Source organism: Panthera leo, chromosome B1 (genome assembly GCF_018350215.1).
Source record: "Panthera leo isolate Ple1 chromosome B1, P.leo_Ple1_pat1.1, whole genome shotgun sequence".
Taxonomy (NCBI): Eukaryota; Metazoa; Chordata; class Mammalia; order Carnivora; family Felidae; genus Panthera; species Panthera leo.
In genome coordinates, this window is record NC_056682.1 from 79,179,830 (window position 1) to 79,203,479 (window position 23,650).

The 23,650-nt window shown below is 38.0% G+C and overlaps 1 protein-coding gene across 4 annotated transcripts in view; it reads right to left on the bottom strand.

Annotated features, from left to right (window-relative positions):
* ARHGAP10 (Rho GTPase activating protein 10) overlaps positions 1-23,650 on the bottom strand; it is a 320,443-nt gene that overhangs the window by 100,327 nt on the left and 196,466 nt on the right. For all 4 annotated transcript variants that reach the window (XM_042935344.1, XM_042935343.1, XM_042935345.1 and 1 more), the window contains 4 exons: positions 23,481-23,568; positions 14,622-14,680; positions 3,313-3,418; positions 1,497-1,656 (listed from right to left, as the gene is read on the bottom strand). In XM_042935344.1, the coding sequence (XP_042791278.1) occupies positions 1,497-1,656; positions 3,313-3,418; positions 14,622-14,680; positions 23,481-23,568 (413 nt within the window). The remainder of the gene's footprint in view (positions 1-1,496; positions 1,657-3,312; positions 3,419-14,621; positions 14,681-23,480; positions 23,569-23,650) is intronic.

Genomic DNA, 23,650 nt, shown 5'->3' on the forward strand with positions numbered 1-23,650 from the left:
AATAGGAAGCCGCAGCATTAAATGGAGATCCTTTTATATGAGAGCAAGACCCAGAGCCGGTATTTTCACAAATAAACTGCATGAAAGTTCCCTAATTGGGAGTTCACCTAATGATAGTTGTACCACTAAGCATTGTTTCAAAGCCTGTGGGTCTAATTATTTCTTTTTCTAAAAATGATTAGTAGCCATCTTTCCTTGAGGCTGTCTGGATAGCTTAGGGCACCACAAACAAACAAACAAACAAAACAAAGCAAAACAAAAACCCAAACGTCTTACACCCATAAACAAGCTGCTTATGCTATACTGGGAAAGAAAATCTCTGACTAGGTTTCACCCTTAACTCTTCAGTGGGAACCAGTATTCACACAAGCTAGAACTGCTCTAGCAAACAGCAAATGCAGCAAGGCTCTCGCTGTGCTTTGCTCACAGAGCCTAACACCTCTGTCTCCTTCTCGCTCCTCTGCCCCCTTCAAAATTTATTGAGCTCATTCATTCATCCAAAAAATATTAACTGAACATCCAACATGTACCAGGTATTATTCTAAGTGTAAAAAAAGATCTCTGCCCTCAAGGACCTGGCAGAGAGAAACAGGTAACTATGGCAATAAACAAATTACATAACATGTTAGACACGGATAAGTGCTATAAGATACAGGTCCCCAGACAGCCTGTACCCCACATACTGGGAGCTGCTTTCCATCAGGGGCTGTAATGTTCGTCTTCACATCCTAGCACCTAATACATGCTCGGCACAGAATACAATCTCAGTTGAAAAGAACCAACAAATTAAAACAAACTTTTAATAAGCAAATGAGTAACCAAGGATTTTAACAGTTTTTCAAATTCCCTATCTTAGAAGAAGTGAGGACAATTAGAAGCAAGGTCCTCATCTATAATGAGGATGAGGAAAAATTACATAAAAGTTCTTGAAAGAATCTATCGTATTTTCTAAACCCCATAGTCCCCTGATTACAGAGAGACAAGTGAGCAGATGTGTCACCAAAGAGATTATTCATTTTAAACCAGAGATTCTTAATCTGGGGTTCCCAGAATCAAGGATGCATATGAATCCCCTGAAGTTGTTAGCACAATTTGGGAGACAGGGGGAGTTTCATGTGTGTTTTTCTAGGGAGAGTCTGACACAGATTGGCAAAAATATTTTCCCTGTGTGACAGAAATAGAATTTGAGAAATCCAAGGATAGGACTCAAGGCAGCAAAAAACCTGAAGATTCCAGTATTATATTGCAGATACTCATTTGCATCTGGGTTAAATGCTTCTTCCTTAAACTACTGAGGCAACAGAAGACCAAGTAAACTTCAGATTTATGGAAAGCCATCAGAAGACATAAGTTCAGTGGGAACTTCTCAGAACCAAGCTCATCATCAGAGTAATATCATCATTTAATGGGGGAGGGAGGATCTTAGAGGACAGTTTCATCTGGTGGTAAAGCCAAAAACAGGAATTTCCTTAAGGAGAAAACAACAGAGAGTTTACCTTTTCATGGTTTTCGATTAAGATTTCCACAACGATGTTCTGAAACTTCAAATCCATGATGGCAGCAACAGTTTCTTCCTGGGGCCTCATCAAAGTTGGTCCAAATACCACTCCCAAATTTGCCACAGTCATTAAGTTCTGCTTGGAGTGATGTGAAACACTAACATAGACGTGGGGGGAAAGATAGGTCTCCAGTTAAAAGAGAGGCAATAACGGAGGAATGTACATTACTCTACAACTCTGTATTTCCTTAAAAACAAGGAGTCAAGAAGGGGTGCCTGGGTGGCTCAGTCGGTTGGGAGTCCAACTTCGGCTCAGGTCACGATCTTGCGGTCAGTGAGTTCAAGCCCCACGTCGGGCTCTGTGCTGACAGCTCAGAGCCTGGAGCCTGCTTCAGATTCTGTCTCCCTCTCTCTCTGCCCTGCCCCCACTCGCACTGTCTCTCTCTCAAAAATAATACAATACAATACAATACAAAAACAAAAACAAACAAGGAGTCAAGAGACTCCATTGTCCTCAATGTCTGAAATAACGGGATCTGACAAGACCCTAGATGATGAGTCCCCTGCCTACCTTCCTACTATTACTCTCTTTGTGACACTCTGCTCTAACCACAATGGCGTTCTTAATAAATCTATGTTTATGCTAGGCTTATGCCCCTCAAAGATCTTCATTTACTGTTGCCCTCTACTTAGAATATCCTCTCCTTCCCCATTTATACCCTTGGCTTCCAGTAATGACCAGACTGTATGGCACTCTTGCAAGAACTGGCTTCACAAGCACCCAGAACTTGAGCACCCACATTCACCCCTTTGGCCCAATACACTGTGCAGTGAGCAACCTGGACAACTGTTCTCAGAAGCCCTGACACTTAATTCAGACCTCAATTCAAAGGTCTCATCCTCCAGATACCTTCCATGATAACCCTCTTTGTAGTCCTACACCCAATATATATCCTCTAACCCCTCACTCTATTTTGTTTTTTTTTAACCACTTATCTGAAATTATTTTGTATTTTTATTTGTAATCTGATGATGATTATTTTCCTCTTAGAAAGAAGGGACTTTATGAAAGCTGGGAATTTGTCCATCTTTGTTCATCTATGTATCCACTAGCACCTACAAAAGGCATTCAGTAAGTATATGTTGAATGAACGAATGACTATGCCAGTAGTAGGACACTTGGCAGGTCATAATATTCCCTGGCCTTCAGTTTCTTTTTATGTAAACTAAAAATAAATAATAAAATAAAAAAAATAAATTTTAAAACAGCATTCTTCAGCTTCCACTTACCTCTAAAATTCTATAATTATAGTGATCTAAGAATCATTTATATTTGAAGAAAGGACTAATTTTTCCACTGAGTGATTAGATTTTGCTTGCTTTTTAAAGAAGGAATAAAAAATAGAATGGATCCTACGAAATTACTACCTATTACTGGATTAAACAAACTTCAAGGACATGTTCAAACTTAGAGTTAGGTAGGTGTGAAACCAGGCTAAATTCGCTGACAGACTTATAATCACATTTCCAGAATCTGTGTACAGGGAAGTGTATAATATTCTCTTCTTTTACTTCCAATCAAACCCCAAGTTGCTGGCAGTGATGTTAAGAAAATAATTATACGACTTCACGAAAGCATCGTATTTCAATGGTCTTGTCCAAGACATACACAGTGAGTCAAATGTCCAGCCTGCCTTTCCAGGCGTGGCCCCCGGTATTGTGTAGACAGCCCCACTTCCAACTGTTACAAATCCAAGAACCCTTCACAGCACCCAGAGTGAAACAGAAAAAGTTAGAAGGAAAAAGAGGCTTACTTTGTTAAGTGTTTCACCAAAATATCCAGCATTTCTTTATTTTTCTCTGGCAGTTTGTGTACCAAGAAATGGATAGCATTGACACGAGATTCTGGGCTTCCACTTTCTTTAAAAAAAAAAAAAAAAAAAAAAAGAAGAAGAGAAAGAAGAAAAAAAACCAGATTACTCAGAATCAAATACAGTCCTAAAAATCAACCATTACAAAGGTTCATCTGTTCTACATCTTTAAACAGAGAATTTAAATGTATTTTGCCACTTCTCAAGAGAAAGAGAGAGAGAGGAAAGCTATCTTTTGCCTTATTCTCCTTAGTCTCTGAGCCTCTCCTATGAGGTAATTTCCATGCGAACACAATTAGTGACTCTCCCTGGGGTGATGTTTGAGAATAGAGGGCTACTCCAGCTTCTCACCCTGGCACGCTACACTTCCAGTCTGCCCGTCACTTGAAGGAGTTCAGTCACTGGCTCACTGCCCCCACAATGGAATGCAAGTAAAACATCAGCAGATAGATTCTTCCCACTTACCGGTTGCATTCTCTCTCTCCAAAAGACACACTGAAGCCCTAACCTCCAGCGGCTCAGAACATGCCTGTTTTAAAATGTGCGTGGGGTTTGTTTTCACCAGATATGGTAAGACACACAAACACAGAAACGACTGACTTGAAGGAAGAAGTTTATACTCACACATCCCTAGAAACAGAAGGCACAGGACACCACATCGGGCTGCGCCAGGGTCAGGAGCGGGGCAGAGGGAAGAAGGGGAAAGTGTGGTCATGGGGCTTTATTGTGGTTTCCATGTGAAGGAACAGGTGAGGCAGAGTTAGAATGACTGGTTGGTTTGAATTCTTTCAGCAGGCTCTGAGGTACAGGGGCTGTGCTCAGAGGTCTGGTACCTGGCCCTGATTAGGGCAGGAGAATACTGACTTGGAGTGTAAGAGCCCAAAAGACAGAGTCTGGAAGAGAAAAGGGGCTCTGGTTTGGTTGGCATATGGAAAACATGCTCAGTTTCCTATCTCAAGGAATTGGTTAGCCCCAGGAGAGAAGGCTCCCCAGGGTCAGTAAAGCCCCAGATGTCAAAACATCAGAATAAAGAGACATGCTTAACATAATGACCTTATTTGGGAATAAGGTCATTGCAGATGACATCAGGTCAGATCAGACAGATCATATCGGAGTAGGGTGGTGGTTTAATCTGTCTGGTGCCCTTGTAAGAAAACAAAGACACAAAGGGTAGATGGCCATATGATGGCCAAAGGGGAGAATATCATGTGACAATGGAGGCAGAGATTGGAGTGATGTGTCCACAAACCAAGAAATGCCAAGGGTTGCTGCGAACCACCATATACTGGAAGAGGCAAGGAAACAGCCTTCCCTGGACCCTTTAGAGGCTGGCCCTGTCAATGTACACCTTGAATTTGGACTTCTATTCTCTAGAATTGTGAATGAATGAATCTTATTTACTTACTTACTTACTGATTGATTGACTGACTGTTGTAAGCCATTCAGCAGCCCTAGAGAACTCACACATTCACTTTATCCCTTAGACTTTGGAATGGATTATCCACAGCTTTTATCAGCAATGTGCCCAAATTCCCTTTATTGTGTTCTTAACCAAAAATTATCAAACAAATCAATAAAATGCTTATTATAGAGAATTCCACTGGTGTTTGCAGGGATGTCAAAGAAGTGACTGATAAAAATTCAGTGATCAGTTACTGCAGCAGAAAGGACAGTGACAGACTGCTTGGAGGTTCACGGAGAATTGACTGCAGCAGCAGAGGAAGGGTTTCAGGTAAGGGAGAACATTTGAGTTGGGTCTTGAGTGTTGAAGAATTTGAGGAAAAGCAGAACTGAGGCATAAGGGGCACATTCCAGATTCTGCAAACAGTATGAGAAAATACACAGCCTATTGACAGAGAGCACTTCAACCTTATGAGAAGTCCAACACCAAACTTTGGTTTATAAAAGCAAATTTGAAGAATCCATCTTCCTGTTGGTTCTAAAGTAGTCACTGTGAGTAAGTCTGGGAAAAGAGACGAACAGAGTTAAATTTGGGGAAGATATACCTGACATTTTTTGGAAGATGGATTAGAATGGGGTAAAAAAAAGCAAATTAGGAGGGAAATGCTATCTGAGCAAGAAGTGGTAAGGCAGGAAGGGGGACGGGAAGTAGAATTACAAGGAAGGAAGTAGAGCGAAGAAGCACAGCCTGCAAGCAGGATTTAGAATTGCTTCTTCCACCTGACAAAAAGTGGCCATGAGCAAGGTACCTAACCTCTCTGGGCCTCAGTTCCTCCTCTGCAAAATGAAGTTAACAATACTATCTCAAAAAGCCATTATAGGATTCAGTGACGTAACACCTGCAAAGCACAAAACTCCACAGGAACAAACAGGCGCCATCGTCTCTATTGTTGTTTGTATTACTCTTACTGCGTGAGAGCTACTACGGAAGGGGCAGAATGACAGCATCTAGCCTCAGACTGGCTGCAGATCAAAGGAAGAAGGCAAAGATGACCACTGTTTCACGCCTGGGTCATGTGATAGTATGGTCAGTCCCACTGACAGACAGGAGCAGAGGAGACGTCGCCGGTTTGAGGGGAAAGATGATGGTTGGGAGTGAAGGAGGAAGGGATGTTCAAGGGCCAGGTATCTAACTGGGAGCTAGGAATGGTAGGAGGTGTTAGAGTTAAAGGTAGCAGTGTTCTTCAGAGGGAGTGGCCTCCAGCACTCGGCCAAGGCTGCCCAACCACTCCAGAAAGCTAAGAGGGCCCTGCTGGGAAAACATCTCCAGAGGGGTGCACAGGAGATGCCAACTGGGGGCTAAGCAAAGCACAGAAGGAAGAAGAAGAGGAAGGACCAGGAGGTTCACTGTCATTAGAAACTGAAGTGAGAAGAAACGTGCAAGGCCTGGGTAGCCAGTGGTATCAATAGTTAACAAGGGACTAGGGAACAGAAAGACCAGGAGGAGAGCCCAGACACCCACCTCTAAGTTTGCCAGTCGGGATCCCCTCTTTAGTAACACAAGAAGGCTAAAACATGGGTGGCTGGAGGGGACAGAGAAAGCAGAATTTCAGACCACTTGTTCAGAAAACCAAGAAATGGAAGGGAAAGGGGAAGAAAGGTAAAGCAGATCAAGAAACAGGAATTTGTTTTTTATTGAGATATAACTGACACGTAACATTATGTTAGTTTCAGTTATACAACATGATTTGATATTTGTATATAATCCTAGATATCACCACAATATATCTAGTTAATATCCATTACCACACAGTTATAAATCTTTTTATGATAAGAACTTTCAAGATTTACTATCTTAGCAACTTTCAAATATGCAGTATAGTATTATTAACTGTAGTCACCATGCTTTATCCCCATGATTTATTTTATAACTGAAGTTTGTTCCTTTTATAACTGATGTTTGTTTCCTTTCAACTCCTTTAACCCATTTTGCCCACTCCCCAGCCCCCAGCAACCACCAATCTGTTCTCTGTATCTATTAATTTGCTTGTTTTTGTCTTTTCTAAGATTCCTCATATAAGTGAGATAATATGGTTTTTGTCTTTGCCTGATTTAGGGAATTTGCTTCTTCAAAATGATAATGGTTTTACTCTTTTGCTTCTTGTAAAAACTAAATATTGGCTCTGTTAAAATGTCAGAAAATGTAAATAAAAGAACTTAGTAAAAAAAATCACTAATAATTTGAAATGCATATAGTTGAGAAAGAATTTGCAATCAGACTATGGAGAACTATCAATCAATCAGAAAAGAAAGAGACAACCCAAAGAAAAATAAGCAAAAGACTGGAGGAGGAATTTCACGAAAGACATTAGCCAATAAACCAATAAAAATATGAAAAAGTGCTAAACCTCATTATTTATCAGGGAAATAAAAATAAAACCACAATGAGCTACTACTTCTCACCACCAGAATGGCTCTAAATGAATAAAATACTAAGCTCTGGCAAGTAACTGGACCTGTCATACTCTAACTACATGGGAACAATGAAATGGCACAATCACTTTGGAGAACTCTTTGGCTATGCCCCCTGAAGTTGAACACACACATTCCAACCCACAGTGCAAAAATTCTACGCAAAACCAGGAGAAATGCACATAAATTTTCACTGAAAGACACACATTAGAATGCTCATAGCAGTAACACTCTTGTTAACCCCCAAAGTGAAACCACTCAAGTCTCCATCAACTGTAGAACAGATAAATGCATTGTGGTTATGTTCATACAATGGAAACCGGTACCACAAGGAGAGTGAATGAACTGTTGATTCACCCCACACGGATAAAATGTCACAAGATGAGCAAGAGAAGCTGAATGCAAAAGAAGAGATTCCCATTTACACACAGTCAAATGCAGCAATCCTAACCTATGGAACTATGGTATCAAAAGTCAGGGGCTGGGGTGCCTGGGTGGCTCAGTCGGTTAAGCATCCGACTTCTGCTCAGGTCATGATCTCATAGTCTGTGAGCCCGAGCCCTACATTGGGCTCTGTGCTGACAGCTCGGAGCCTGGAGTCTGCTTCCGATTCTGTGTCTCCCTCTCTCTGACCCTCCCCCCGTTCATACTCTTTCTCTGTCTCAAAAATAAAAAAACATTAAAAAAAATTTTTTAGTAAAAAAAAAAAAAAGTCAGGGGAGTGCTTACATGCCATAGTGACTGTGTGAGTATTAGGAAGAGCTTCTGGAACTATGAAATGTCTTACTTCTTAATCCAGGGCTGATAACATGGCTACCATTAATTTGTAAAAAAAAAAAAAAAAAATCATTAAGCTATATATTTATTATTCATGTATATTTCTATTATGTTTCAACAAAAAGTTCACTTATATTAAGCTACTCATAATAAATGTCATCCTTCCCAACTTAGGCTGACAAATTTTAGGTTTATACCTTTCATAATTTTGTTTTTGTAACAAAACGTGCAAACAGCCTATTTCATTTAAAATACCATGGACATCTCTCCATGTCATTAAAAGGAACACAACACCATCAAATTATATGAACACAGGAGTTGCTTCCAGTGATTGTAAAGGTAAGCCTGTGCCAGTTTATACTTCCAACAGTAATATTTTAGAGTGAGGAATGAGATTTCACAGCACAGGACACAGTTATTGCTAAAGACAAAGGAAGCAAAAGGCTAAGAAATGAAAAGGCACCTGATAAAGTAGAAAATAATCAAATCATATTACATAATAAAAACTCTTAGACACAGACTAAGTTTGTCACTGAAAACAAAAGTATAACTATCTAAAGACTTGGGTAAGAAGTATCACTCAGTCTTGAAAAAGGATGAGCTCATGTCATGTGCAACAACATGGATGGACCTAGAGGGGTGAACAAACAAATTAGAGTAAAACAAATACCATATGATTTCACTTAACTGTATAATCTAAAAAACAAAAAAAAATGAACAAACAAAAGATGCAGAAACAGACTCATAAGCAAAGAGAACAAACAGGTGGTTTCCAGAGGGTGAGGGGGTGGGGTGGGAGATGCGCAAAACGGGTGAAGGGAAGTGGGAAGTACAGGCTTCCGGTTATGGAATGAATAGGTCACAGGGATGAAAGGCACAGCATAGGAGAAACAGTCAATGGTATTGTAATAACATTGCATGATGACAGATGGTAGCTCCATTTGTGATGAATATAGCATAATGAAGAGACTTGCTGAATTCCTATGTTATATAATTGAAACTAATATCACATTGTGTGCTAACTATACTTCAAAAAAAACGCCACAAATTAGGTGATTAATCACAATCAAGTTTCTTATCTAGACTTAAAACCAAGGTAATGCCTTATCAAATCAAAGCTGGAGAAAGATGAAATTAATTTTTAAAAAATAACATTTTCCTGGGGCACCTGGGTAGCTCAGTTGGTTAAGCATCAGACTCTTGATTGCCAGTCAGGTCATGATCTCATGGTTCATGGGTTCGAGCGCACACTGGGTTCTGCGCTGACAGCACAGAGCCTACTTGGGATTCTCTCTCTCCCTCTTTCTCTGCCTCTCTCTCAAAATAAATAAGCTATAAATGAATGAATGAATGGATGAATGAATGAATGAATGAATGAATGAATGTAGGGGGAAAAAATTAAAGTTGGGACTCTGAAAAATAGTAAAAATATTCCAAAGGAATAAAAGGATAACCGCCAACAGTAAAAATTTTATACATTCAAAACTGAAAATTTTCTAAAACTTTGCACTAAAAAAGCTACTTCTAACTCATGTTGTCTATCGTGTCATTAATAATCTTTTTTTCCCAAAGAAAATCTAATGTTAATATTTGGGGATTTACTACTTATTCAGAAACACAAGCTACAGAAATCATTTCCCACCCTCTCAGGAAAAGGTTCTTCATTTCTAAAAATAGTAGAATTGGTTTTGAAATTAGAGTTAGAGCCTTCCACTTCCTTCTTTGAGTGCCCCTCCCACATCCATCTCATTTGAAATCACACACACTTTTTTCAAGTATGCTTTTTTCCTCTTTCAAAAAGAAGAATATTTGGAAGGCTTTTAAAGAAAATTTCTTTTTTCTCAAAACATTGCTTCATTTTGACATTAATCAGAAATCTCTACTAAATAGGCATTTCATTTCCAAGTGGCTACAACCTAATAATAACTAAGGTACTCAAGAAAAGCTTTCTAAATGATAAATTATATAATTAGATAAATTATCTTCAGTTGTTTATGCTCTATGCATTTCATTATGTTTTAACTTATATAAACTATATAATGAAAAGCATACCATTTTAAAAATTTAGAATACTGAATTAATCATAATACCAAATTCCTAACATATGCCAGGAAATTAGTTTACTGTAATAGCAAAAGCATTTTTTACAATTGTGGGGCTAGAAATCAGCATCCACAACACTTAAGGTCTATGTGCTTAGGATGCTGTGCCAACAAAAGAGACTGAAAAAGACAGGATCACAGCTTACTGGAGCTTATCAAAGCTACCCAGGCAGATAAATGTTAAATTATTTCAATATTTAAATGTCATAAGTCAACAGTACTGTAATTTTAGGAAAACATTAGCAGTAAATATGCAAACACTTCCCCAGGTGCCTCACTCAACAGACATCAAGTATTCCAGTTCTTCTGTGGGAGACCCTATCCACTGAGAAATGAATATATCAGGCTAAAATAGCTGAATGTCATTAGGCATTCAGTTCCTTTAATGTCCAGGTTTCAAGTCTTTCCCAACCAAGACCACATGATTTTCCTGCTTCCTATGCAAGTTTATCAACAAGAATAGAACATTCCAGTTAGGCAAATACCCGTGTCCTGGATCCCGTAATAGTTATATTTTTCATCATAAATGACTTAAGAACTTTGTGATTATGATTGTGCTTCCCAAGTAATCTGACTACAGAAAGAAAATATATAGAACATAGCAAGACAAGTGTTCTTGTTCGGGGGTAAATATTTTTGTGTGATGCCATATTAGGCATCCAAGCTACAGCTGTCATTCTCAAACTAAGCTTAACATGAGTCCAATCCAGAATGGGTCCAATTTTTATCAATATGATATAGCAAGGACTCTGAGCCTGGAAGGCTAACACATAGACCATGGACTGCAACCTTCTCAGAGGTAAGAAATGCCATAGAGTTAACACCTTCCGGTAGACACCCCAGCCTTCCCCAGGTGGGCACATCTTTTGCATTCCTGCACAGACCAAGTAAACTGTGTTTTCATCTTACGAATTTCTATACTAAAAGCTTATTACATTTTCTCACAAGATAGATGTTGTGAAGTAATAAGAAGTATATATATTAGTCTCTGTTTCTGATTCTTGACATAGAGCTTCTGAAAGCCTTGTGAATATGAGTGCTCAGAGAATCTTCCGTTCTAATATTTAGTCTTTGATGCTAGTTCCTGACACAAAACTCCTACAACCCCCGTAATTTCTTAAGTGATAGGAATATCTGACACTGAGCTCCTATGTCCCTTGGAATTTCCTGGGTGCTATGATCATCTTTTGTTCTAATGAGGTGACTTTTGGTGGGCTCCTAGAAGGGGGCTGGTAATCAGAAAGACCAAGCTATAACATGAAGCTCAGAATGTTCAGCCCCACCTCCCATTCTCCAGAGAGGGACAAGAGGCTGGAAGTGGAGTTCACAATCCATCATGCCTACATGATGATGCCTCCATAAAAACAGTAGAGTCTGGAGAGCTTCAGAATGGGTGAACACATATACATGCCCAGAGGGTGGAGCACCCCAACTTCTCAGGGACAGAAGTTTCTGCACTCAGGACACTTCTGGATCTCATCCTATGTATCTCTTCACCTGGCTTTTCATCATATCCTCTAACATATCTTTCATTATATAATAAGCTGGAAAATATAAGTTTGTGTTTCCCTGAGTTCCGTGAGCCATTCTAAGAAATTATCATACCAAAGGTGGAGGTTGTGAAACTCTGATTTCTAGTCAGTCAGAAGTCCCGTGGATGACCCGGGAGTTGTGACTGGTGTCTGAAGTGGGGCAGTCTTGAGCCCTGACCCTGGGGGATCTGACACTACCTCCAAGTAGACAGAATCCAAACTGAATTGTAGGATGCTCAGCTGATATCACAGAAGTGGTTGGCATGGGGAAAATATCCCACACAGTTGGTGACCAGAAAGTCAGAAGTGAAGTATTGCATGCACAAGTAAAAGCGAAACAAAGGAGTGGTTTCCCCAGACCGATAAACTCTAGTTCCTTTCAGCAATTTCAGTTAATTCTCTCAGCTGAGAGGGTTTAGTTAACTCTCAATTTTCTCTAAAAAAGAAAAAAAGAAAAAAGAACAAGAAAAATTAATTTCCTAAGGCATCCAACACTGAACAGTATTTTTTTAAGAATGAAGAACAAAAACTGTTTGTCTTTTGTGGTGACAAAAATCAAATGAAATTCCTATTCGTATCATGCACTCCAGAAATTAACCCATGGGTTCTGAACAGAAGTCTACAGAGAAAAAAAAAAAAAAACTGAGAGGGAAAAATAAAGGGACCGAGGAGAAACCTTCAGAATTCTCAGCAGGGAGGGCAGAAGAGACCATCTCAATAGCACAGAACAGATGGAAACCACCGCACATGACTGGAAGGAATCAAAAATTAGTTTCTGTGCTGGTGTGAGAGGCGGTAACAAAGACTGGCAATGCTTGGTAATTTTAGCAGTCAGCTCTGCTAACAGACACTTTCGCACATCAAGGTAATCTCTGCCGTTGTCAATAGAAAATGGTAACTTGACCGCAATCCCCATTTTCCAACAATATTCAGAAGAGGAGACTAATTTTGGCCACCTGACTTCTGTAACGGTTTCATGCAATACTTCAAAGTAGATGTGAGGAAGATTAGAGAATTTGCTCGCACACTCCTTCCTAAACGAGGCACTGTGAGTAGAGAGAGGGGCACTCACAGAGATTCAAATAACAAATTAAAGTCTACACTGGGAATGTTGGATACACCCATTGACACATGTACTTCTTCTCATTAAATAAGGTAACTACAGGTCCCGTTCCACCTGCAATTCCACTTGGGTGAAAATACATGCCAATAATTACAGCAGCTACAGTATTTCTTTGAAACAGGCCTGTTATTCAAATCATTGTCAAGACTCTCTTACAGCATCCCCAGAAAGTCAGGAGGCAAAACACAAGGTACAGGTCTAGTAGGGGACGATACAGTTTATATTTATGCAATCTCTTCTACCACATTGTTCAAGCACAGTCTCGACAAACTCTTTAAACTCATTTCCTACCACCATAGACTTCATTACCACTCCTAAGTCCCCACCTCTTAGGAAGACTTCATCTGGCAAACAACATTGACATTAGAATTTCAAACACACTGGCTTCAATTATAAGGCGTGATAATCATAATGACACTAACTTGTGGTAATTTAAAACCTTTTTCCATAATCACTTTATCTTTCTCCAATTCTCAAAGGAGTCTAGATTAAAACTGGCACTCTTCTGCTTTTTCCAGTCTCTAAGGCGAACAACATGAAACAATTGTCCTTCAACTAGAGTTTAATTTCTCTTTCCCCAGTTTGCCAAAAATGCCACAGGGAAGAAATCAAAACAACTAAGTCTTTGCTTGAGTTTTTGCCAAGAAAATTTTCCCCCACTTCCTTGATCATACAAATTCTCTTAAAAAAAAAAAAAAATCCTCTTCCACATAAAAACAAAAGTGAGTAGAACCACATTTTTGCCTTTTCCGAAGGCCTATTTTATATGTACAGTCTAGCTGGGCCTACACATTGCTTCCTTCTGTAACACACTAGGAACCTTTACACTGGCTGGACCAAAGACCTCACAAGAAGATAACATTTAAAGCAATGTTCGGGCAGCAGTAACATAGGACCCAAAGGGATTACTCTGAATTTTTCAACAGATTAAACTATGGAATACATCCAAGGGGTGTGTGGGGGGGGGGGGGAGGAAATGAAAATACGATTATAGCTACTGTCAGTGCACCTGTGAAAACCAATACTGCAGGTTTTAGCCAGTGGAGCTTGGGTTTTGAATTTTAAATAAAGATCCCTATAATCTGGCAAGTTACTTAACGTGTCTCAACCTTCATCTCCTTAACTATTAAATACCTAGCACCAATGTATTTCAGAAGACTTTGATGATTAAACACCACGTGTCAAACACAAAAACTGAAGTGTATGAATAATAGAAAACAAGACAGCTTCAAATGATTATGACTCACGAAAAATTTAATCACAAATTAAAATTCTACCGACTATAGGCCTTTTTTATTTAACATTTTATCACATATAATTCACTCTCTATCAGATACTGTGTGGGCTTCTGGCATTATCTCATAATACTCCTTCTGCCTGTAATTTCCATCTAAATATCTTTCTATATGAAGCCATTTCCAACCTGCTAATCTCTCCAAATCTGCTAATCTTCCCCAACCTTCTGCAAGTTAAATACTTGTGTGTTCCCATAACGCTTTGTTCATGCCATTACTATATGTTTTATGGGACAGTGAGAGGTGCGTGTGCCCAAATACTTGCTAAAGAACTGACTCCTGAGGGCAGAAATCCTTTCACGGTTCCATGTACCCAGTATCTACCAGTGACTAGCACACAGTAGGCAATAAATAAATGTGAATGAATGAATGAATATATTACTTGTCCCTCTTTTTCACCCTCTAAAAGAACAAACCAAGCATCTTCTGAAGTGATTTCTATTTTTAACACAGATTACAAGAACACGAAGTTAGATTTTTCACATGGAAATTTTAGTTTAAACACACTGTCAACCATCCAACTGTCTCTGCACCTCTACATCATACTTACTGGCTGGAACAATGAAATCTCCGTGTAACTCATAGGTCATAAGAGGCTCTGGAAGACTCCTGTATGAAAAGGACAGCTCAGAATTACCAAACAGGTCACTATACTCTTTGTGTTCATTTTTTATAAAAGGTTATAAGTATGATATGCATTTATCATTTACTGTGTAAAACTTCCCTAGGAAACATTTTTACATATCAAAAAGATACATAAATCCAATGGATTACCTTATAAAGCACTATTTGCATCAGGTACTACCAAAGCTTAAGCAGCCACAAATCCCTATCAGATCTAAGCACATAATATTTCATATTTAATCTTGGAAAGTACCTTTATAAATATCTGATTTTTTACATAAAACTTCCTTCCACATATTAGCTTATTTAGAGACAAACATTCAATGCAACCAAATGTAAGCATAAAATTCTGAAAATCATCTCTAGAATATTAACTGAAGACGTTACAAAATATGTTAAAAAGTTTAAACAAATATCATAACCTCTCCTCTTACATATCTCTAGTATAGAAACAGGATATCCAAAAAAAAAAAAAAAAAAAAAAAAAAAGAAACAGGATATCCACTTTTGGCTTATGCATATGGAACAATAAAAGATATGATGTAAAATACATGACAACTTGAAAATTACACATATAATTTTAATTTTCTACCAAGCAGATTACACAAATGGTAGTATATTTTATCCTGTGGTCAACAGAATGCTACAGTTCACTCAACTTTTATACATTATCTTAAATTTTAGAAGACCAGATCTCTGTACTCTATAAAAACACTTCAAGAACACTAAGACAAGTATCAATCTGCACAGTCTTTCTGGAGGGCAATCTGGCAAGATATTAAAAATCTTTAAAAGGTTTAAATCGTGTAACCCGGAAATTCCTCTTCAAATGCTCAAGAAAAAAAAAAAAAATCAAAGACACATGCACACACACACAAATTTAAGACATTGACAAAAGATAAGAAAAATCTAGGGATAAAGGAGTTCCTTTCATAGTTATAAAAAGGACAATTAACAAGACAACAATCCTAAATGTTAACAAATCTAATAACAGGAGCTTCCAAATACATGAAGCAAAAACTGAACTATTAGGAGAAACAGACAAATCCACAACTATGGCAAGAGATTTAAATACCTCTCTGTTTTAATAAGTGATAAGACGGGGCACCTGGGTGGCTCAGTCGGTTAAGTGGCCGACTTCGGCTCAGGTCATGATCTCACGGTCCGTGAGTTCGAGCCCCGCGTAGGGCTCTGTGCTGACAGCTCAGAGCCTGGAGCCTGTTTCAGATTCTGTGTCTCCCTCTCTCTGACCCTCCCCCGTTCATGCTCTGTCTCTCTCTGTCTCAAAAATAAATAAACGTTAAAAAAAAATTTTTTTTTAAATAAGTGATAAGACAAGTAGACCAAAAAAAATCAGTTAGCTTTTTTCACATCTTCTGTATCCTATCAACCAATTTTATCCAATTGATATGTCCTTCACCTAAATGCTAGTCCATCCAAAAGCAGCAGTAAACACATTCTTTCCCAGCACACATAGAACATTTATCAAGATAAACCATATTTTAGGCCATCAAACAAATCTTTCTTAGTAAATTTAAAAGGTTCAATTTACACCAGCTATTTCTCTGATTACAATAAAAAATGAATTAAAAACCAGTAACAGAAAGATATCTGGAAAACCCAAAAGATAGGGAAACTAGAAAGTATTTTGAGCAAAATGAAAATATAACATATCAGAATTTAAGGGACGTTATTAGTAAAGCAGTATTTAGGGGTAAATTTATATCATTCAACACCTATATAAACAGAAAGATCTTAAACCAATGACTTCACTTTCCATCTTAGAGAGCTAGAAAACAAAAAAAACAAAAAACAAAAAAAAAAACAAAACAAAAGAGTAAATTAAACCCCAAATAAGCAAAAGAACAGAAAAAATATAAAGATCAGAGCAGAAATCAACAAAAAGATAACAAGAAAAATAGAAAACATACATGAATCCAAAAGCAGTTCTTTGAGGTAATCAATGAAAATAATAAATCTAGGCAGAGTAATTAGGAAATAAAGGAGAAAGCACAAATTACTAATGCCAGGAATGACAGAATGGTAGAGATAATTGTAAAACCACTGTAGGCTCTAAAGGTATTTAAAAGAAAATAAGGGAATAGCATGAACAATTTTATGCCCACAAATCCAGTAATTTAGATGAAAGAATAAATATCTTGAGAGACACAAACTACCAAAGCTCACTCCAGAAGAAACAGGTAACACATCTACTGAAGAAACTGAATTTGTAGTTAAAAATCTTGCCAATAAGAAAACCTCAGGCCCAGATGACTTCACTGGTGAATTCTACCAAAGAAGTAATAATACCAATCCTATGCATATTCTATGCAAATTCCAGAAAATGTAAGAAGGCATACTTTCTTACTCATTCTTTCATGTCCCCACCCTAGTACCAAAATTAGAGACATTACAAGAAAGCAACAGACCTTAATACTTATGAATATAGATGCAACTATTCTAAATAGAATCAGCAAAGTTCAAATTCAACAAGATACATAAAAGGATAATACATCATGACCAAGTTGGGTTTACGGCACAAAATGCAATACTGCCTTAATATTAAAACAAAAATCAATACAATTTGCCACACTAGCAAACTAAAATAAGAAAAACTGTATGATCATCTAAAAAGATAATTCAGGGGAAAAAAGAGCGCTTTTCCCACAAATGGTATTAGAATAACTGGGCATTCATATTCAAAAGTGAATTTGGATCCATATATCGTATCTTACATAAAAATTAACTCAAAAAATCACAAATCTAAGTGTAAAACCTAAAACTATGAAACTTCTAGAAGAAAATAGAAAAGAAAACCTTGGTGACTTTGGATTAGGCAAAGATTTCTTGACACATCACCAAAAGTACAGTTCATACAAAGAAAAACTGATAAACTGCACCACATTAAAATTGACTGCCCTTTGGAACACACTATTAAGAGAATGAAAAGACAAGCCACTGACTGAAGAAACATTTGCAAAACACGTATCTGAGAAAGGACTTGTATCCAAAATACATTAAAAAATTATCAAAACAGAGCAAATGAACAAATAACTCCATTTTTTTTTATTGCATGAAAGACACAGACACTTCACCCAAGAAGATACAGAGAATGCAAATACACACGTAGAAAAGCTTGACATTATCAGTCATAATGGAAATGAAAAACAAAAGTACATGAGAGGGGTGCCTGGGTGGCTCAGTCAGTTAAGCATCTGACTCTTGATTTCAGCTGAGGTCACGATCTCATGGTTCCTGACATAGGCTCTGCATCAGGCTCAGCACTGATAGTGCGGAGACTGCTTGGAATTCTCTCTCTGCCCCTCCCCCACTCATGTTCCCTCTCTCTCTGAAAATAAACATTAAAAAAAAGTACATGAGCTACCACTATACAGCTATTACAATGACTAAAATGAAGAAGGCTGACCATATCAAGAGTTAGCAAGGGTGTAAAGGAAATGGAACTCTTATACAACCACTCTGGAAAAACACAGTTCGTCAGTTTCCCAAACTGTTAAACATATATCCAACATACAATCTAGACAGACATTCCACTCCTAGGCTTGAACCAAGAGAAATATAAGTCTGCTCAAAGATTTATACAGAAAGGTTTTTGGTAGCTTTATTTGTAATAGCCAGAAGCTACAAACAACCCAAATATTCATCAGCAAGAGAATGAACCATAAAAATCTGTGGTGTATCCATACAATGGAACACTAGCAACAAGAAGGAACGAACTACTGGACTTGCCACAACACAAATGCATCTCTAATTGTGCTGAATAAAAGAACCTAGATTTTTTTTAAAGATGTATTTTTATTCCATTTATATGAAATTATAAAAAATGCAAATTAATAATGCACAGTGAAAGAAAGCAGGGCAGTGGTAACCTAGGAATGAGGGAGTGAAAGGGAAAGGTGGGAGAGATAGATTCCGAAGGTGCATGAGGAAACTTTGGGGGCTAGTGGTTAGGATCAGTATCCTGATTATCTTGACTGCTTTACAGGCATAAACACATGTCAAACTTATCAAAAGGTACACTATAAAAATGTTCTGTTTATTATATGTCAACTTCACTTGAATAAAGTGGTTTATAAAGCAAATAAAACAGATGCAAAAACATATTTACAGGTTATATTCCCTACACACCACTTAGGAAACATATGCACACACACACATAACAACTGTAGGCACATTAACTAAAACTTAAAGCCCTAGTGAGGAAAAGCTGTTTCTTATTTCCCCTCTCCCTCCCCTTCATCTCCTACGCTCTCATTTAAAGAAGAAAAATAAAAGCAATTATACCACAGCCTCAATAAAAAGAAGTAAACCTTTAGGTTTTTTTGTTTCAAAATATGAACAAGTAAAAAATGGCAAGGAAGGAAAATGACGGCTTGGCACAGAAGGAAAGCTAAATGGTACTGGGAAGAAAATGGGGGAGGGGGGAGAGAACATTTGGAAAAGCACGGACAGCATTGCTTTTCCAATAAAAATGAACTTGTACCTAGGTATCTTCGACGAGCTACTTCTACCATTGCCATATGTCTGCTGGTCAATACAGCATAAATAGTAAGTATTAAATATTGTCGAAGTTTGGGAAGCAGTAATAAAAATGACACGTTCCCCACACAAAATGTATTATACTGAGTCACTGTATCTCTCAACTTGCCATCCAACATGTTTTGAGCTACCTCTCTTTGCCACCCCTTGGGATCTAAGAACATAAATCATAATATTTATCTAAGCAGGCATTTTCTTCCCCAAAACTTCCATTCTAGTTTCCAGGCTTTAAAAGTTCCCTCTGGGTAAAATCAGTTTACTAAAAACCTCACAAAATAGTTCATCTGTCCCCTCACAATGGGAACCCATTGTAATGAACACGTTGCTGAAAATCTAAATTGTGGTCTGAAAAGATAGGAACTCATTCAGAGAGCTGGTATTCAACCCTCTAAAACACTCAGGTAAAGAATTTTTGCCTCAAGTCAATACAAGCAAAAGGGAGATGCCATACACGTATGTGCTGCACATCTTTATCTCTCTCCTAGTGTTTGAGGGGTTTGGCTATTTCCCTTCTTCCACCTCCAGCCTCCCATCCAATATGATGGCTGGGTTATTTGCGTAGAGAAGAATTCAAGAGCAATAGCTTTTGTGGTGAGAAAAGCTATATTCGACTTGTGCTATGGCGCCTTCAGTGACAAAGCTGGGATTCCAACCCACGCAGGCTGGCTCCAACCATGCTCTTGACCATCACGCTGTTATTACCTCTTGTACTGAAAGAAATGCACATGCTCAGACCATAAGCAGATAGCCAAAATACAAACTCTGTTTTCTCCCATTTGGTGCACCACCAGAGAAAAAGTATTACTTAAATCCTAATTACTGCATTTTTAGTTGCTAAAAATAACACAGGGGAAAGAACAGCAACCTAAGTTTCAAAATCTCCCAAGGCATCTGCCATTTTATGATAATCACTTTATCACATTCAGGCAGACTGTGTATATTGTTAGGAGTGAAGTTATATAATAATAGCATCTCATAATGTTGTTCTCTAGGCAATGTTTGCTTAAAAGCAGAATTCAAAAGGATAAAGCAACGCAAAGAGAGAAAAAGGCAGAAAAAGCAACACAAGACCAAGAGCGATAAGGGACTAGCTTCAGTAAGTATCAAGAACCAAAAAGAAATTTTACTTACGGTACTCAATAAAAAGATCCTCTAAGTTTATTAAACTACTTATCCCACAAGGAAAAAAAAAGAACGGGTGTGGAACAGAGAGAAAAAAACATGCAATTTATTACAAAAGAACTGGATTTTTGCCCTTAGTTTCCACACCAATAACTGAGTCACCTTGGTTAATCCCTTTAACTCTAGTAGCCATGATTTTACCAAACAGTAAAATGGGTTTAAAGCTCCCTCCTGGAGCGGCAGCATCCTTTGCACATCAAGTTAACATATGCAACTCATTGTATTTTTATATCCCTCTCCCTCTCCATCTATTACATGCTTTCTCAATCTCAGCACTATTGCTGTTTTGTACATACGGGAGCAAGAGTGGGTTGTCTCCTGCACTGTAGGATGTTTAGCAGCCCATCACTGGCCTCCATCCATTACATGCCAGTAGCACCCCCTTTCCAGCAATCATGACTACCAAGAATATTTCCAGACATTGCCAAGTATCTCCTGGGGGATGCAAAATTTCCCCAGTCAGGAAGCACTGCCTCTGAGTGACAGGTACAGCTCTAGATGCTGGGGACACTGCAATGAACAAGACACATACGGTGCCTATCCTCAGGAAGCTTACATTCTAATCCCAAGGTGGGAGCTAAGGAGATTAATTTTGTCCATAATTCTCATCCAAGCCAGTTAGTCACCATCGGTGGCAGATAGGAAGACAGCCATAAGCACATAGGTTTAGCCTTAATTTTATCCCTTTATCAATTAGGGATATTAAGTGCAATTATGTACTTAATACTTTAAGGGAAAAAAATTAAACAGTGGTTAAAAATATCTTGTGGAAATAAAACACTCAAAAATAGGTAATACACATCTGAACCCACTGATAAATTTTAATTTCATTAAAAAGTGGGACAACCAGATAACACAGGCCTCCTGATATAATACAGGAAAAATATGCCACCACTATACTGTATTCTTGCAATAAATCATTTTTTTTATAAAAACCTAACCTGGATCTAATAAAGCCTATAGATTTAACTGTTAGTTTACAGGAAATATGATGTCTAGAGAAACATGTTAAATGACACCATGACACAACCTGCCCTAAGATGTAGAAAATTCTATTTAAAAATGACCCAGGTTCATAAGCAAACAAACAAGAAAACGCTGAGGAAGAAAGCTGTGCAGAGGAAGGAGACTATGCAGATTAAAAGTGACTTAAAACACATCAATCAAATGAAATGTGTTGACATTACTCAAACCCTGTCGGAATTTAAGTAAATATAAAAAGACCTTTTGGAAAATAAATCAGTGAAAATTCAAACATGGACTGAGTATTAGATGGTATTAATTTTGTTGGGTATGTTAACTATTTTTTTTTTTTGCCTTTCTACACTCTTTTTTTAAGTCCTTATCTTTTTCTAAGTATATACTTCAATATTTAGGGGGGAAGCAATAGGGTGGTTTAGAAAATCTTTCAAATAGTATCCAAAAAAAGTAGCAGGTAGGGAGACTGAAGAAACAAGAAGGGTAGAGTGTTGGTAACTTCAGAAGCAGGATAATGGAGCCATGAGGATTCAGTATACTTAACTGTCTGTGGTTGCACAGACTTGGAGTTTTTCAAATAGATGAACTACTCGACATATAAATTATACAGTAACATTTCATTCTATGTGCTCATTCAAACCCAAATACTATCTACCTGAAACACGATCCTATGTGTTGGTTAAAAAGAAACGATACTAGGGGAGCAAAGCCATTTGCTATTAAAATCCCCAACAGAACCGCAGCATAAGAATTACAGTCGTGGGTCGGGGCACCTGGGTGGCTCAGTCGGTTGGGCAACCGACTTCAGCTCAGGTCATGATCTCACAGCTCCTCAGTTCGAGCCCCGCATCAGGCTCTGTGCTGACAGCTCAGAGCCTGGAGCCTCCTTCGGATTCTGTATCTCCCTCTTTCCCTCCCCTGCTCACACACTGTCTCTATCTCTCTCAAATATAAACACTAAAAAAAATAAATAAATAAAATGAAAATAAAATGAAATAAAATGAAATAAAATAAAATAAAATAAAATAAAATAAAATAAAATAAAATAAAATAAAATAAAATAATTACATTCGTAGGGCACCTGGGTGGCTTAGTCAGTTAAGCATCTGACTCTTGGTTTCGGCTCAGGTCATGATCTCACAGTTTCCTGAGTTTGAGCCCCACATTGGACTCTGTGCCGGCAGCATGGCACCTGCTTAGGAGTCTCTCTCTGCCCCTCCCCCACTCACGCTCTGTCTCTCTCAAAATAAATAAATAAACTTTCAAAAATAAAAAAAAGAATTACGATCATAATTTTTTTTCATTCTTTCACTCACTTTGTATTGTTCTTCATCTAACCTCAAGGTTTCTATCATTAAGTTCCTTTCTTCTTTATAAAAAGGGTAATCACCCATAGAGATGCTGAGCCCTATTCTAACTCTGGTCCTAAATATTTTCTGTAATAAATGCAAAACTTAAGTTTATCCTAAAACCTCAAATAAACTTCTTTAAAAATAGCTTTGTGTTTATGTGTTATCATTATAAGCCTCTAGGTGCAACGGTTTATCATTTTTTAAGGTTATTTATTTTTGAAAGAGACAGAGAAAGCAAGAGCAGAGAATGATGTGGCACCCAGCCTCACGGAACCGTGAAATTGTGACCTAAGCCGAATTCAAGTCAGAAGCTTGACCATTTGAGCCACCCAGGCGCCCCTAGATTCAATGGTTTAAATTTAAACCAAAAAAAATTCTTCATTGTAGCCTAAAACATAAATAAAAGGTTCAATAAAAATTGATAAATGGGCTTCTTCCTCATTGCTTCATAACATTTAATTCCCAAAAGTCCCATCTACAATAGACATCTACTTCACACACTTTTGTCTTTTCCGATTCTGTTTTGCAATTTACCTAACAACAGACATTCAACTACTACTGATGGCACTTTCAGAGACACAGATCCATCATGAATGTCCTCCTGTTCTGTAAGGTTGAACTCAATGATCGAGATCTCCAGGCAGCGTTGGCATCTACCGCGTGTTAGATACCCAAGAGCCCACGCCTCCCTCCTGTTACTGAGAGGAGCTTACCTCAAATACTGTTTCAGGGCACTTGTTATTGTCTTCACTTCCCAATCTACAGAATTCTCCAGGTCCACCTCATTGCATGTTTTTACATCTGGTGAGCAAGCAGGCAAGAAAACAATAATTAAAACCTTGGACATCCAAAGGTCTTCTTGACTGGCTCACAAAGCTTCCAT